This window comes from Molossus molossus, unplaced genomic scaffold (genome assembly GCF_014108415.1).
Source record: "Molossus molossus isolate mMolMol1 unplaced genomic scaffold, mMolMol1.p scaffold_m16_p_12, whole genome shotgun sequence".
Lineage (NCBI taxonomy): Eukaryota > Metazoa > Chordata > Mammalia > Chiroptera > Molossidae > Molossus > Molossus molossus.
Window position 1 is genome coordinate 19,923,215 of NW_023425347.1, and position 17,375 is coordinate 19,940,589.

General features: G+C 45.2%; 1 protein-coding gene across 1 annotated transcript; it reads right to left on the reverse strand.

The window, feature by feature from the left end:
• Positions 1 to 13,863: 13,863 nt before the first annotated feature.
• On the reverse strand, positions 13,864 to 16,613 carry SOX4 (SRY-box transcription factor 4). Its single transcript, XM_036256711.1, has one exon. It carries the CDS (start codon positions 16,611 to 16,613, stop codon positions 15,225 to 15,227), a length of 1,389 nt encoding a protein of 462 aa, XP_036112604.1. The 3' UTR covers positions 13,864 to 15,224.
• Between the last annotated feature and the right edge of the window lie 762 nt (positions 16,614 to 17,375).

Genomic DNA, 17,375 nt, shown 5'->3' on the forward strand with positions numbered 1-17,375 from the left:
ATCTAAATTGGGTACGATTTTGTTTGCAAGCAATTGACTCTCTGACTACAGGTGGCTTGGTCAATATGAATTTGTTTTCTTCATGGAACAGAGTCAGTGGTGCTGGTCTTGAACTGGTTCCATAGTTCATCATGTCATGGCTTTGGGTGAGCACTGCCATAGTTCTCCTGGGCTTTCCCTCATGGCCACAGGATAAGCCACTGCAGCTGCTCCAAACAGGAAGGAAACAGGAACAGGCACTCGTCAGAGACCTCTCGCCCACGATATGGCAGGAAAATCATTCTCAGACATCCTCCCTCCTGCCCTGCAGCCTTTTCCTTAGGTCATCTTCTGGGACACACGGCAGTTCCTGGCCAGAAGAAAGGCTGGGAATTGGGTACCTCCCACATTCAGCCACAAGAGTGGGAAAGGGATCTGCAACAAGGAAAAAGGTCAACCAGTGTTTGCCATCTTATTTTACCTTTGTTTTTCCTTGTCATTGTCCATCCGATACATATTTTTCAAAGGCTCAATTCAGATGCCTAAGCCAAAATATAATAATACCCTACCTCGCTCTCTACATAAATGTCCATTGTCAGAGGTGAATACATAAATAAATACACCACCCCCACCTCCCTAATACAGAAAAACAGGCAATTGTTAACCAATTTAAAAATTACAACTATCCCCCCAAATTGGGCGGCACTGAGCAAGATGGTCCGTCATGGCTGCTTCTGGCCTGATGACTCACTCTCTGTCCCTTGCATTTCACACTTTCCCAGAAATTCTTCTGATCTCATCGCCCTGATTTCTTGCTCTTCCATTAGCTGGATCAAATATCTTTTAAACGATCACCTTCCTCTTTAGCAATGCAACAGGAGAGCAGAGTGGTGGCGGACACGGTGACATAAGGAATTCAAGTGCGAGCGTGTGCCCGTGGGGAGAATGTGGGCAGAGGAACTAGATTTGCCTTTGAACTTCACCCTCTTAACTTCCAAACATAAAATAAAAAATCCATCCACAGCTTTCTGATTACTCCCAGGCTTGGCTCCCTTCCCCCCTCCCCCACACCTGCCATCCTGGCCCAGGCCACCCTGCTCCCCACCTCCTCAAAAAAAAGCCAGGATGCCGAAAAGATCTCCATCTACTGAAGAAGTCCAACAGAAACGATGAGAAGGAGAAGCCCCTCCCTCTCCAGGGCAGCGCACACGGAGGTGAGAGTGGAAACGCTTCTGCTGCCTGCCTTTCGCAGGAAGCACCGCGTTCCTCCTCCCTCATTGTAGGACTCGCCTCACCCGCTGCCTGGGCCGGTCTTGTTCCAAAAAGATAACAAAGACTCCCGAACACAGAGCAGGGCTTCACCCACAGCGGGTATGGGCCAATAAAAAGGAGTTGAGTTGGAGAAGTCCATGTTCATGTACCATTTGAAGAAACAAAATCAAAATCGTTCTATGTCAGGCAAAACCAATATAAAATAAAATTCTAGCCCTGGCCAGTTTGGCTCAGCGGTTAGAGTGTTGGCCTGCGGTCCAGAGAGACCCAGGTTCGGTTCCTGCTAAGGGCACGTACCTCGGTTGCAGTTTTTCCCCGGCCCTGGTTGGTTGTGCAGGTGGGCAACCACTTGATGTGTCCCTTTCACGTCAATGTTTCTCTGTCTCTCTCCCTCCCACTCTATCTGAACAAAAAAATGGAAAAATGTCCTCAGGTGAGGATAAAAATAGAATAGAATAGAATAGAATAGAATAGAATAGAATAGAATAGAATAATAAAATAAAATTCTAGTGGGATAAATGGTGGGTCACCCTGTGTCAGAAAAGGATTTTGAGGCTTTTCAGACACATAAGAGGAAGCCCACATGGTGCCAGGCAGGAAGCTCTAAAACAGGAGCAGAGTGACCGACCTCCAAGAAGATGGGGTGACTTCAGGAAGATTTGGGACTTGCCAGAAACCTGTAGGCTTTGTAGTGAGTGACAGGATCCTCAGTCTTCAACGGCCCCACACAAATCTGAAATACCTAACAGAGAACTGAGATGGATTGGTCACCTGAAATTCTGTCCAGGAAGAAGTATTGATAAGCCGGCCGGGAATATTACCCTGAAGAGGAAACACGTAAGCTTGCAGGAGCAAGACCCCTAGCACTGCCAGCCCTCCCTAGAGTGGAGCAGCTAAGTGCTGCTTCTGGTGTCCTCCTTTCTGAGTTCAAATTCTGCTGGTGTTGGTCAAGTCCCTGCTAGCTCTGTGAGAACTAAGTGCAATAGATAGATCATCCATCCATGTGCTTGCACGGAACCTGCCAATCTTAACAACGGTCACCTCTGTCACCAAGTTCTTCCCACCTTGATTTAGATAACCCGCAACTTTGCCCAGGGCCTGGGGCTAGAAACTTTTTTTTTTTCCATCCTCACCAAGGACATTTTTCCATTTTTTTCTTTAGATAGAGTGGGAGGGAGAGAGAGAAGCATCGATGTGAAAGGGACACATCGAGTGGTTGCCACCCGCACAACCCAACCAGGGCCGGGGACAAACTGCAACCGAGGTACGTACGTGCCCTTAGCGGGAACCAAACCTGGTCTCTCTGGACCACAGGCCGACGCTCTAACTGCTGAGCCAAACTGGCCAGGGCTTTTATTTTAAGGGAACTCCAGATACCATTTTCAGGAAAAGTCGCCTGATCATCTGGGGATTGCATAATAAATAGGTGGTCCTCAGACCTCAATTTGAGAAATCCTGTAAAGCTTTCCATTAGGGGATGATTGCACTAACTGGAGAGAGTTTGGCTAAAGTGGATTTGCAAAGAAACAGAATGTTCTGTGGAACATCTCAAGTGTCTCTGAAAACACTGAATAAATGTAATAACAATAACTCCGTGCATTTATGAGCTGCTTCTTAGCTATCACATGCTTACACATGTGTTGTGTATTTAGTGTCTGCCGGAGTATGGGTAAATCCCATGTGCTGGAGATTGCCACCAGCCCACTGCAACAAAGGTTCCTGGCTGTAGCTCTTGGTTCCTTCTAGGGTTGGCTTGGAATATTAGCTTTGTTATTGTTACTTTTTTGTGGCCAGCCCATAGGCAGTGGCCATTCCCCAGTAATCCCCTTGGCCCCTCACCAAACAGGGTATACGCACAAAATATAACTATGTATATATTAGAAAGTTATATAAAAGAACGGAAACAGAGGCTTTTAAACATATTTGTCATGAATGTTTCGAGTATGGTTTGTCAAGCACCTGCATCAGAAACATTTTTTATTTAAAAATGCAGACATGCAGAGGTCGAAATTCCATCTCGGCTTAGTAAATCCAAATATCTGGGCATGAGGACTGTAAATCCGTGGTTTTAACAAGTACCCCAGACAACCCTTACGCACACTAACCATTAAGCACAATTGTTTTAATGTCTCAGGAACTCACTAAAAATAGTTAAAAGTCTGCCCAGCTGGTGGAGGGGCAAATGGCATATACATAAAATGCAGGCTTATTATGAGGACTCAGATGTGTGGACCAGTCACTGGGCCAGCAAATCACATCCCAAATCAGCCCCGGGGGTCCCAGGACCAGGCTAGGGTGATGCACTTGCCAGACACAAAATTTAAGGGGCAGCCAAAAATCTCAGTCATCAAGATAAATAATATCTTAATGTTTTTAAAATAAAAATCAATGCAAAAAATAATCATCATCATCCAAGGTGAACAAAGTGTCAACATTTTAAATAAAGACAGAATCAGCATTACTCAGTGTTTTCTTTGGCCTCCGGCTCACATAAGGCTGGGCAGGCGCGGAGGATGGCTCTGCGCTCTCTGGGCCAGCATGCTGGCGTGATGGTCCTCGTCCTGCCTTTATTGTTGTATCTATGGGTAGAGCTTGGGCCAACGGGAATGCCAACCTCTTGTTCTCATGCTGTGGTTAAGAGGGTTTGAGGTAAAGAATGTAATTTCATTAATTTGTACATATTGTTCTTTCCTTTGAAAATAAAAGTTAGATTGAGTTCTGTGGTCCTTAACCAAACGGAATTATATTCCAGTGACAGGATTAACTTGCCTAAGACATATAGGCTCGTAAGAAGCCTTACTAATTGCTGACGCTCAATTTAAGGGACTCGGCAGCAATTTCGATGGCCAAATAGGCCCCTCTGTGGGGTGTCACTCTGCCTCAGATGCTGCTTTCTGACAGACACTTCTGGGTGTGTAAAATTTTAAATCCTTTATAGACATCAATGATTGGCATAATTGGTGTAATTATAGGTATCTAAAAAGCAGAAAATGCCTATGTAACAGCTGCCAATAGATGGTTTCAGGAAACAAGCAGTCACTTGTGGAGAGCCAGGCTCGGGGTATAAATGCTTGGGTAATACTCCTTCCAGATGGACCAACTTGAATCAGAGATGGCACAGAGAGAGGCAGGAGAGAGCTCTCTCCGCGGGGCTGAGCCAGGCTCGAACCCAGGGGCGGGGAGTGCTCTGGGGCCAGCATTCCCTGACGTGGTGAGAGTATACAGGTTAGAGAGCCATAGTGGGCTCCATCCCTTAGAGTAGGGAGAACCAGAAATAGTTTCAATGATCTCTGGTCAGGTTTATTTTTAAATGTCCCCCAGTTTTCAAGGCCTCCATTAATGGGAGCAAAATGGAAAAAGTAGTTGGCAGGCCCCATTTTCCAAGGTCTGTCTTCTTATACGTGGCCCTGGAGGAAATGGGAATACCCTGGGTTTTCTTCTCCCTGAATAGCTGGGGCTAGGTTTCATTCATAAAATGCTTGTGGCCTATGGAGAAGTTCTTTGAGTTAGTTTTGTTAGTAAAAGGCATCTGAACCGGCAACATTTGAACACTGTGCTGAATAGCCTGGGAAGGTTAGAGATCGTGTGGGTTTGCAAGGGAAGAGGAACTAATTGGGAGAAGTTGAAACAATTTGGAGGAATCGCTCCTCCTGCAGATTCCCAAGGTCAACTACTGGTGAGCCTGCCAGAATGGTGACCAAACACTAATCTACAGCTACAGGCTTCTCCTCCTCATTTCCTAAAGGTTTTCAACTTCATTTGGTCTAATTACTTACCCGTCTATAAATGAATGGCTTTATTGAACTTAACTAGCATCTTCCTTTTAAAATGCAAATGTCTAATAGTCAAGAAACTGAGGACTGTTTGATTACAAAGTTTCAATCCTATTGATGTTCTTCTAACAGTAGTCTTAAAGGGAAGTCACTGGGTTTTATTGTTTTGAGGGGACGGGGATTTTATTTACAATTTTGGCCATAACAGTTAATTTGGGAGTTTGGGCCATTTTCCAGGATTATGTGAAGGGGAATTTGGTAGAATCTATCTAGAAAATGGGTCAAATGGCCTCAACAGTGTCTTTGTAATCTAAAAAGTTTAAAATTTTATGATCAGTGACTCTATGGCCATACCTTAAAGCAGTGTTGTTTCTGTTTTTCTTTTTAAGCAAAAAATTTTATGTAACATAGATAAAAGAGGAACCGTTCTGGTTGTGTGTTTATGTGTGGATTTTCTTTGAGCACATCTGTCTAAAGGAGAGAGTCGTGAATCTTGGGTTCTGTGGTGACTAGATAGGACGGACTCTCTTTCTCTCATATCTAAAGCAGCCATATGTTCACCCCAAAATATCTTTTGCCAATTTGGATAATCTACCAGTAGAATAGAGTGGAGCAAGAAAAAAAAAAATAGAGCATCTAATTAATGACATTGTGGTATGAGTCTATAACTTTCTGGTCACCTCCAATGGTTGATTCTCCAGTGAATACCTACTGGCCTTCTGAGGCTCTGTGATTGCAAGACCAAATTAATGAGTTTAGCAGCTCCAGGCACCTCATTCTCTCAATTTCATAAAACAACATCTGGAATCAAGAAGGGAGGAGTTTCTCCTCTTCCCTTCTCTCTGTCTCTCCCTCCCTCTCGCTGTCCCTAGCAAAACAACTCAGCTGCTTAAGCAGGTGACCAAATAGAATGCCAATCGCCCTGCTTAGAGTAACCCTGATCTCTGGGAGAATCCCTCAGAACTTGACCAGCACTTGACTTTGGACTGGGGTGGGGATCTGCTCTGCATCCCTCAAGGATGTTTCAGGACTCTTCCACTCTCTTCCTTCCTTTTCTCTGTTGTCTGCTAATTTGGATTTAGGCAAGGGAGCGAGGGTGGGGTTGGAATTGATTACATTAGGGTAAATTCTGCTCTGGATTGGGCTAGGGGCTTTGTCTGGCCCCTGATACAGGGCAATCTCTTTAGAATGTGGTCTACTTAACCCCTGTTGTTTATATCTTTAGGCCTTAGTGCCAAAATTAGGGCTACAGGAAAAAGAATAAGTTATGTTAAATAGACAGAAACTAAACTGTTTCAAGTAAGGATATTGTGGATGGTGGAGGAGGAAGGGTAGATGTTCCATGGCCCCTGAGCTTACACCCTGGAGTATCGGGAGGCCAAAGAATATGAGAGGAAGTTTGAGGGCTTTCAGACCTCAGGAGCAAAGGTAAAATAAAGCAGGGTGGAGAGTGAAGAGTATGCTCAGCTGACGGGTGGGTAGATACTCAATGACTGATCCAGAAGTGGGCATCTGACACAGAAGCAACCAATGTACTGCCTGGCACATGACTGGTAAGGTAACTGGGCATGCAAAATTCTGTACTAAAGGGGAATTTGAAGAATACAATCTGGAGAAAAGATTCAAGCATTTGGTATTGGGAGAAAGACAAGGCACATAGGAAAAGCAAGTGACTACATGGTCAATATGAATACCTGCATGGGTTTGATGCTAAATTGGGCAAACAATTAACCTGCTCACTAGAGCCATGGATTTTTCACTATATTTCTCCCAGAACTCTCATGAAATGTCTAGGTCCCTTATAGTCATGTGTTTCTTTGCAGTAAAGCCCCTTGATTTCAGGTTCCTTCGGGGAGTCACTGTTTCTTGCAATCACAGAGCCTAACCCTAGTAAAGCCAATAACAGAGTAATGAGAATATCCTGGTGAGTGCTGACAAAAGAAGAAAAAGACCAAAGACAATTGAGCTCTGTCCTCAAGTCCATTTCGGTAGTGCTAAAATCCCTATGTACTTTGTCATCATGTAGGGGTCAAGGCTATTTTTGTAATTGCTGTTTTTTCACTCAGGTATATAATCAGAGACTTGGGATAGGAAAATCATCAGAATGATTTGCAGATGTCTCCATTTACATGCTAATATAATCTATTTACACTGTTGGGGTGGGCTTGGTGGAGGGGTGGGTATAATGATTGTTTCAAAGTTTGGTTTAATTTTTAATCTTAGTTCACTTAGACCTGAGGCTAATCTTCTTCCACATTATTTTACACATAACCAGCTCCAGGATGGGAAAAATATCACAAGCTTTCATCTGTAACACTGGGACCTAGCAATTCCACATCTAGGAAAAACGCTCCCATGTTTGCACAGACATGTACAAAAATGCATCGTTATAACAATAAAAATTGAGAATCTTCTTAACCAGCATTTCTTTACTTGACCACAAGATACTTGTTCATAGGACACCTAGTAATAAATAATCTTGAGAGGCACTATTTGGGAAAAAGGCTTTGGGCCACACTATTTGAGAAATGCAAAGTACTTTGCACCCTCAGCAACACCTTTCTCCCACCGCCCCAGGGTTTTTTGCTTTGTTTTGCTCGAACTTTTGGATTCACTGGGTGCTCACCCAAAAATTAAATTAAAACTCTTAGCAAATTCCCAAATGTACTCACACCACCTCTTTCAGAGACAGGCTTCTGGATCTGCTTCTGCCAGGTGAGGAACAAAGTGCGACCTGTTTTGAGACTCCAGTCCCACAAGATCCCAGGAACTTCAGATAAATTATTCAGAGTCTCAGGGGATTGGCAAACAAGAGAGATAAAAGGCCCACATTGGGAGTGTGGGAAAGGGGAGGGCAAAGCAGAGGCCAAGACTGAAGGTCAGGCATTCCAGAAGAGACTATTTTCACAGGTTTTAGGTGTTTGGAGCTGGGGAAGTTAGGACAAGCACCGGTAAGAAAGTGGCAATTAACCACACATACAAGGGGAGCTAATTGATCGTTAAACAGGGCCTGGCAGCTCAGTTCTTATAAAAGCAGTTACCTGTGCCATACACTTTAGCCAATCATCACACAACACTGCTGGGCATTCACTACCCAGAGAGCCAACTAAAGATAATAGTGTTTTCATTTGCCTCCCGCCTCTCCGCTGCATGTTATGTCAGGAAATAGCACATTCATTATATGTTCAAGAACTAGCCCGAAGAATTATGTATTTGGGAAAAAATCTAAAGAACCAACAGGCAGAGTAAATGATGATACTTAATCTGCTTCTTAAATTCTACCCTTAAAAAAAAAAAAAAACTTCAAATGGAATATCACTTGAGTGTCTTTTGTGTGATGCAAAGCAAGCTTGTGTACTGGTGCACAAATGAGTTGCAACTTTGTCCTTGAACAGAAAATCTGCAGGGTAAAAGAAGGCCCTACAAGAAGCTTCTTGCCCTGACTTGACTTAGGCGGGGCCTGTTTGGCAGCACTCCATAAACCAATTGCCCTGAATTGAAACTGTCAGAAGAAAATAAAATGGGCTAAATTTAGTATCACCTGTATCCACTGACATAAACCCAGGGAGGTGCATTGCTAACTTAGGCACAAACCCAAACTCGCAGCAGCCTGGTAAAACAGCCCCCCTCTGGGAAATGCCGTTTGGTGATGTGAGCCTTTTTTTTCTTCTTCTTCTTTTCAACATTGAGAAGGAAAACAACACATGCAGGAAACCATAAAACCCTTCAAGTTAACTGTAGCTAACGGTCAATCTCATTAGGATATAATGGGTAGGTTGTAGCCCTCTCTATAAAGGTTGAATGTGCTCCTCTGAATAATTTCCAATTTTCTCAAGTGCTGGGATCTCTGCCTCTTCAACAACAAAGCAGAAGTTCCACTCACTATATTTATACTATTTCTGTTCTCTCCTGCCTCAGTCCCTGAGTTCATCTTTTATCTTAGAATAGTTTGTTGAACTGGAATATATATATATATTCAATCACTTACACTTAAGGGCATCCTTGGGAAATGATAGGAAGTGGAAGGGTGGAGTGAAGTCAGAGGATGGCCAGTCCTGGCCTATGGGCTAAGACCTTGGTATCTCTATTTGGGAAGTGGAGAAAACATCTATTTAAGTAAATCCCAACTAGGGCTTAAGAGAAGAGGTTCCAGTGCCCTTTCTCTCATTTCTGACCTTGTGACCTTAGATCAGTCATTGAATTCCTCTCAATTCCCTTTCTGCATCTGACAAAAGGGGGTAATAACCCCTTGTTGCATGTTTACTAGGAGAATATTCGAAAGTATCATCAGGGCAGTGATCCTCCCATTTCAGTGAGCACTGTAAATATATAAGTGTGCGGGGAGCTTATTAGGGCCCCACCTCCCGAATCTCTGCTGCTAACAAGAATCTCTAGGTAGCTCTGACACAAGAGTTCATGTCCCAGCCTGGGAGACACAGATTCCAGGGCCTTACTGTTCAGAAATGAGTATCTTCTATGTTGCTGCCACTGTGCTAGGCTTGTACATTACGGCCTTTTTGCAACAATCCATGAGGTAAGGAACTAGCATTGCATGAGCCCATACAGTAGGCTAGGCAGTAAGCCATGAGCCCACACAGTAGGCTAAGCAGTAGGCCAGGTATTCTCCACGTGTAATTTCACTCGATTCTCACAATAGCTTTATATGTTAGAAAGCATTATTCCCATTTAGCAGTTTGGAACACTGAGGTTTAAAGAAGCTAAGAAATTTGACCAACATCCCTCAGTTAGTTGGCCTGAGACACTTTCCACAAAATCTGGGATTCCCCCTTACCACAGCTAAAATAATACAGGCAGCATAACATGCAAAATTACTTTGGAAGCTGCTAAGGTGCCCTTGAAACAATGTAAAATATAAAGTCAACAAATAAGAATTAAACACTATATGCAAGGAAATCAGGGAAGGCAAATTGGACGAAACAAGAGTATTTTAAGGCCCAGTTCCTGCCCTGAGTTCCACTTCAATGAGAGAGACCAGTTTGGCTGTATCGGAATTTTGGAGAACTGGAAAGATGGGCTGAAATCATTGTGTGCAGGGATTTGGATGTCAGGTAGCATGTGAATGTTGTGCAAAGGGGAATTTGGTAGATTTTTAACAGAGTCTGACTCCACCCAGATGCCTGGGGATACTTCTCTTCTGCAGCTCTCTCCACTATAGCTTTCAAATGATAGCCAGGGTGGAGATATAGAAATGTATATGGAGATAATTTCCCAAGATGAATAAGAGGGGTTCGAGTACACAAACAGTAATATATATGGGTTTGCAAGGTACTGTATAGGCCTTAAAGGAGAAATAAAAAGGGCCTACAACACCACCAGAGAAAAATAAAGTATAACAACCTTCCACCTTAAGAAATCCAAATAGGTAAAATATTTACATTCCTAACAGAGTCTTGGTTTTTTGTTTGTTTGTTTGAACATATAGATCTTTCCAAATGCCTCCTTGGGATTAAATTATTTTAAATGATTAAACATTCTGACCCCTAGCATTACCCAAAACCATGTTTTCTAATTCATGAACACTCTATAAACACAGGAAATACAGCACTTGTAAATGTTGATATCCTGGTCGCCTTCTCCTTTTCTTCAGAATCCATTAATGCCTCCAGTACCCCCACCCCCACCCCCACCGTAGAGCAGTGATAACAAATCCAAGAAGCCGGTTACACTCAGCCCACCACATCACCTTACAAGCTCTTTTTTTCTTTTTTTTGTTGCATTTTTAGGTATTCAATTAGGAATCGACAAACCTTGCTTAAGCAAGTATTACTGATTCACATTTCTCATGAAGCACAGAGCCAGAAGCAGTGTCTTGAAAGAAAAATGGCTTGATATTCTTTAAAAATCCTAAATTTATTCTTCTCTATTGATCCAAATAACCTGAAAGAAAAAGTCGTACTAAACTGTTTGGTTTCTCAGGTTTATTAGCCTTGTACCACCTAACATATAAGTATCTCTTATGAATGAAAATTGATTCAGAGGAAGAAAAGTACAAAAATGTTTCTTACATTTACTCTGTCACCTCCTAGGACAGACACGCACATTTAAGCTTTTATTTTTAAAGCAACATTATCAAAATCTTTAAAGAAAATATTAAAAGCATCTACCCCTTACATGGAAAGTCAAGGGAAAATAAACATAGTTCTAGCAAGAGAAATCTTACAAAATAAAATATACTTCATATAGGTTTATTTATGTCAAGGTTTGGATACCTATGAGCTAAAAAAACTAAACAATCATACTATCATTAGTACAATGAACAAAAATTAAATTTAAGCACTTAATATAGAAGAGTTTTTTTCTCCTTTTGCAAAGGTCTTTGAACAGACTTACAGACACCATGTTGTTTTAAGGTCTTTTTTAAAAAAAACAAGGTATTACAATTGCAGAACACAAATGCAATTAAAACTAAATATATTAACAAATACGTAAAAGAAAAATTTGGAAACTAGTAGCTATAATGATCTTTAAAAGGTGGAATTATATTGAAACACAACAATTCTTTTAGAGGGGGAAATTATTGCTTTTCATTGAACAAAAAAATTGCTTGTTTTGGTCGACAGGCTCCAAAAATGTCTTCTTCCAGCTGGGCACTCCAGGATAGACACTCCTTTACCTACAAGCAATCCCAGATGACTAAAGGGTTATTTCCAAATACTTCTTTTATCAACCCCTCCTCCTCTCCAGTGCTGAAAAACTAGAATATAAAGCACACATTTTTAATCAACAAACATTTGGAAAGTGAAGAGGGGTTTTGTGAGTGGCAATTGTTAACCCTCAAAATAAGCAATAGTGCTACTAAGCAATCTGTAGGTTCCAAACTAAATACTAATGGGCCTTAGGAAATCCAAGGCATGCATGTCTCAATAATACTGCTGGTCTTGATGCTTATAAAAAGTGTAAATCTCCACTAGCTCAATGTGTGCTATTCAGATTCAGAGGGGGAGAGCTTTCCTCCCAGTCCTCATGGAGCCAGCTTCTCCCAGGTCTTGCTTATTGCTGCATTTTACTTACATTAATAACCGTGTTGGACAGGGCACAAAAGTGGAGATTTTTAGCACCATGTGAATCTTTCTGCCTTTGAGGGAAAAAATTATACAACTTTTACATTTCTTAATTGGTAATGGCTTTCTCCTCCACAATATATTAATAAATTAATAGACCTATTTGTTCTTAATCTATGGAAAACAATTCTAGCCACTGCTAGACGGTGACTATGGGCAAGTCAAGGAGAAAGCGGCTTTAGGAACATAAAAGTTTTAAAAAAGATCAGCCAGCCAGCCAGTTTAGTCTTTCAAGCATTTTGTCCATGCTGCCCCTCCCCCGTTTTAAAATTTCAAGACAAAGGGCATTTAAAAAAAAAATGTGGTACACTCAGATAATTCCTAGAAAGCGCATAGAGTTGACACATATTCGGCTGATGCCATCATTTCAGAGTCAAGGCCTGCCAAATTTGGCCTAGAGGAACTAAGTATTTATTCCTCAATAAGATGGCATTTAACAATCTCTCTGAGAACTCACTGGTTCCAATGCTAAGGCAGATGGTGTCCTTTCTACACACTGTAGGGCCCTCCTAATCTTAGACCTCAGGCATAATAATGACAAAAGTCAAGATTTAGGGTTCAGTTCCAGCTGATTTTATTTCCTTCTCAAAAAAAGTTATTTACAGAAGGTATATATCAACAATCTGACAGGCAGTGAACTTGACATGATTAGCTGGCATGATTTTTCTTTTTCTTTTTCCCCCAAACATTGTTTTTGTGGCCTTAAATTTTAAGACAAATATTCTACACGGCATATTGCACAGGATGGATGGCAAAAAAAAGTTTAAAAACAAAAACCCTTAACGGAACTGCCTTAAAAGGCAGACGTCCTAGTGCCTGTCATGTTATATTAAACATACATACACACAATCTTTTTGCTTATTATAATACAGACTTAAATGTACAAAGATGTTTTCCACTTTTTTCAATCTTTAAACACAACAGCTATAAACCTGAACACATATGCTATCATCATGCCATAAGACTAAAACAATTATATTTAGCGACAAGTAGAAAGGATTAAATAGTCAAATACAAGAATGAAAAACGCAGTACATAGTGTCGCGAACTCAAATCGGCATTTAGATAGATCCAGTGGTTTAAACGGCACGTTTTTGCTTATAAAAAAAGTGCAAAAAAGATGTGGTTTACAAATTAAAGCTACAGAATCCCTTTTTGCTGTAAATGCACCAGTTTTAAAAGCCTCTGGACAGAACATTATTATTTTTCGAATGTGTTTTTCTTAGAAGCATACAGTGTTTGGCTAATTCTCCCTCCCTTTTCATAGAGTAGGGTGGAAGGGTGGACACTGGTGGCAGGTTAAGGGATACTGTCACTTTAAGAAGCCTGCAGATTGAAGTGTAAACATGGAGAAATTAGGGGCTGATTTTTTTAAACTGTGAGATATTAACCAGCCGCCCTATTATAAAATCAGGAAATCCAAACAGCGATTTACACCGATTAACACCCCCTTTATATATTTTTTACAAAAATACACTGAGAAAATAATCAAACGTTTTCATCTCTCTTGTCTTTTTTTGTTTTTTAAAAGTGTCAAAAGTCTACATTTAAATATAAAAAATTAAAAGTTAAAACTCTAGCCCTTCAGTGAAGGAGACGTAAAATGGCGTGGGTAACAACAACTACAAAAAAAAAAAAAGAAAAGAAAAAAAAGAACGAAAGAAAATAGAAAAAGGAAGGAAGAAATAAGAAAGTAAAATAAGAAAGAAAAAAAAAAGGGACAAAAATAAGAAAAAAAAAATGTTTGGCCAGTATAAATACGTCCACATATAAAATGGCATCTGATTACATTTACAAGGAAAAGAAATACGAGGATGGAGCATCGGTGAGGGAAAAAAACACGTCTTCTCATTTACACCTAGAAGGAATAAACACATACACACTGAGAAAAAATTTGGTCCTGAATTGTTTTTTTAAAGTCCAGCACAGATTTGAGTTGCGTTTGAATCCTTTAAAGAGTTAAGAATGAAAAAAAGCTGGTGATAATTTTGTTGTAGGAATCAAACAGAGCGCCATCTATCTGCTTTTTATATTATCCTACACTATTTTAAAAACTGCTCAACAGTCTCATACAGAAATCTTTAAAAGATAGACAGGAGAACATGCTATAGTAACCCCACCAGTGAAATAATCCAACACCATCACGATTCCAATTAAGAGAAGAAAAAAACCTTTTCCCCCCCGAAACCACTCGCCCTCCACTGCCCGGGACCTCATCCAACAGTCGCCTCTCTCCTCCCGCGGGCGCGGGAGGTCCCCTCGTTGATTTCATCCACGTGGAAGGCTGGGGCCCCGAGCTGCCGCCACCTTCTCCCCAACGTGCAAATCCGTCTCTGTTTGTTATTCGCCCCTTTCCAGTTCGCGTCCTTGTCGCCCCCGCCCCCGCCGGTGTGGCTTCTTCCAACCAGGTTCTCAGGTCATTTTCGAGCGCTGGTCACTCCACATCGCCTCCGGCTGCAGGGACAAGGGGGGGAAAAAGGAGGAAAAAAGACGGGCATTGGCCGGCGTGGAGTCTCCCAATCCCGGCTCTCGGGCCTCCGCGGCCCCAAAACATCTGCCGTCGGTCAAACTCGCTTCCCCATGCCTTGGGTCTTCTCCAGGAAAAAAAAAAGGAGGGGGGGTGCTGAGGACAAAGTCCCCAGGGGCGCGCTAGATTTTTTTTTTCTTCTTTTTACCCGCCCCCTCCACTCTTGACCAAGAAACAAAAAATAAAAACACTAAGAGGGCGAAGAGAGAGGGACGAGATTCCTTCAGTCTCCAGAAAATTCCCACTTGGCTTCTCGCTGGGGTGCAGACCTGTCCGGAAGGCCGGGGGGAGGGGGGGGTCTCTTCACGCAAAAGGGAGGACATTCGAAGGAGCTTTTTCTGCCATCACAACAACATCAACAACAACAATAAAAGGTCGCCGGTCTCCACCGCGTTCCCGGAGGGGGTGGGGGATGGGAGCGTAGGTCCCCGAACGCCGTGCGCTCCTCTTCCGCGACCTCGACGCGGGCAAACCGGCCCCGCTCATCACTTTTCCCCCCTTCTCCTTGTCCCGCACCCCTTTTCTCTTTCTACTCTCTCTGTCCACTTTTTCTCCCACTGTCACCCCGGCCCTCCTCTCCAGCGCGCGCCGTTAGTAGGTGAAGACCAGGTTGGAGATGCTGGACTCGAGCCAGTCCCCCGAGATCATCTCGCTGACCTCGGGCGTGCAGTAGTCCGGGAACTCGAAGTGCGAGCCGGAGCCCGGCTCCAGGGTGAAGTCCAGGTCCCGATCCAGCGCCGACGACGAGCTGAAACTGCCCAGGGACATGCTCTCAAAGTTTGAGCTGGGGTTCAGGTCGAGCAGGTCGTCCTCGAACTCGTCGTCGGAGGCCGAGGAGCCCGCGGAGGAGGAGGCAGAGGAGGAGTGGGACGAGGCCGACGAGGACGCGTGCGAGGGCGCACTGGACGGCGCTGGCGAGGCGGCGCGTAGGCTGGCGTAGCCGCGGTGGTCGGCGGGCGAGCGGCCGGCAGCCGGAGACGAGGCGGCGCTGCTGCGGCCGCTCAGGCTCGGGCCGTCGGGCGGGCAGCCCGAGCCCCCCTCCTCGTACAGGCCCAAGGGGTCGCTGGGGTCGGCCGCCGCGCCCACGCCCGCGGGCGACGCCGCCGCGCCCAGGCCGCCGAACAGGTAGACGCGCTTCACCTTCTTCTCGGCCGGGGGCTTGCCCGTGGCCGCGAGCGAGGCGGGGGCCGAGGCCGCCGCGGAGGCCGCGGCGCCGGGAGTCCGCGCCTTGTACAGCGAGTGGTGGTCGGCGGCCGCGGCGCCCAGGGGCAGCAGGGCGGCAGCCCCCGCCTGCTCTGCCGCAAAGGAGGAGGCGGCCGTCGCTTTCCCGCCGCCGCCGCCCGCCAGGATGAGCTTGGCGTGCGGCTTACTGCCCCCGCCGCCCGCCACCTTGGAGCCACAGCTCTTTTTCTGCGCCGGTTTGGAGTTGGCGCCGCCGCCGCTCGCGCCGCCGCCTCCGCCCCCCGCGTTGCTGCCCCCGCCGCCGCCGCCGCCCCCGCCGCTGCCACCGACCGTGTCGCCTTTCTCCCCCGGCTTGGAGGCGGCGGCCGAGGAGCCGGCGTTGGCGTTGCCGGACTTCACCTTCTTCCTGGGCCGGTACTTGTAGTCGGGGTAGTCAGCCATGTGCTTGAGGCGCAGCCGCTCCGCCTCCCGAATGAAAGGGATCTTGTCGCTGTCTTTGAGCAGCTTCCAGCGTTTGCCCAGCCGCTTGGAGATCTCGGCGTTGTGCATGTCGGGCGACTGCTCCATAATCTTGCGCCGCTCGATCTGCGACCACACCATGAAGGCGTTCATGGGCCGCTTGATGTGCCCGCTGGGCGTTTTGCACCAGCTCGGGTCATCGGCCTTGCCGCCCGTGGAAGCGGTGGAGCCGGGCGTGGGGGACGAGGCGATGCCCAGCTCGAGGCCGGCGCCCGAGTCTGAGCTTTCCCCCGCCAGCAGCGCTTCCGTGTTTTCGGCGTTGTTCGTTTGCTGCACCATGGCCCCGGCTCGGCGGGCGCCCACGCGCGCTCACAGCCTCGCGGCGGCCGCGGCACGGTCGTCCGGCCCTCCGGCTCCCCCGGCCGAGCGCACGCCGAGCGGGAGGACGCTCGCGGCGGCCGAGCGGGCCCCTCCACTCCCCGTCCGGGCGGAGGTGGGCGAGAGGAAAGTCTCCAAAAGATGAGGGGGAAGGAGTCCTGCGCCTCTTGCAGAGGAGTTATAGTTCCCAGGCTGGAGAGTCTCTCCCTCCCTCTTTCTCTCTCTCACCGCGCTGCAGTTTGCTCTGTCTCTTGGCTCCGAGTCTGGAGACCGTGCTAAAGTGGAGAGGAGTTTCTTGAATGCTGGTTGCTGAAGCTTCCAATGCAAGTTTCTCGCCACCTCCCAGGCAAGTCTTTTTTTTTTTTTTTTTTTTCTTCTTCCCCTGGAGCAGTTGATTCCAGTTCACTAGCGCTCTCAGCTCAGGAAAGCGACATCGTCTGTATCACTTAGTTTCTTTCTTACAATGCAAAGCAAAAGAGACTCTGGCTCCAGGACTCTGTGGGAGGAATCGGCACTAAGGAGTTTGTGCAATTATTTTGTTGCAAGGTAGGAAGCCAAAAAGCCTTCATGCAACAGACTGGCATGAATAAATGTATGTTTCCCCCTCCCTTCTGCAAGAAGGGAGCTGGTAATGGTAGAGTTCCTCCAATGCAGACTCTTAAAGAGCGTGCAAGAACTGGAGACCCGGGAGCGAAACCGGCCTCTTCCCCTCACACACTTTCT

Bases quoted from the DNA above. Each gene is read 5' to 3' on its own strand.
- SOX4 (XM_036256711.1), bottom strand. From the start codon at position 16,613: ATGGTGCAGCAAACGAACAACGCCGAAAACACGGAAGCGCTGCTGGCG.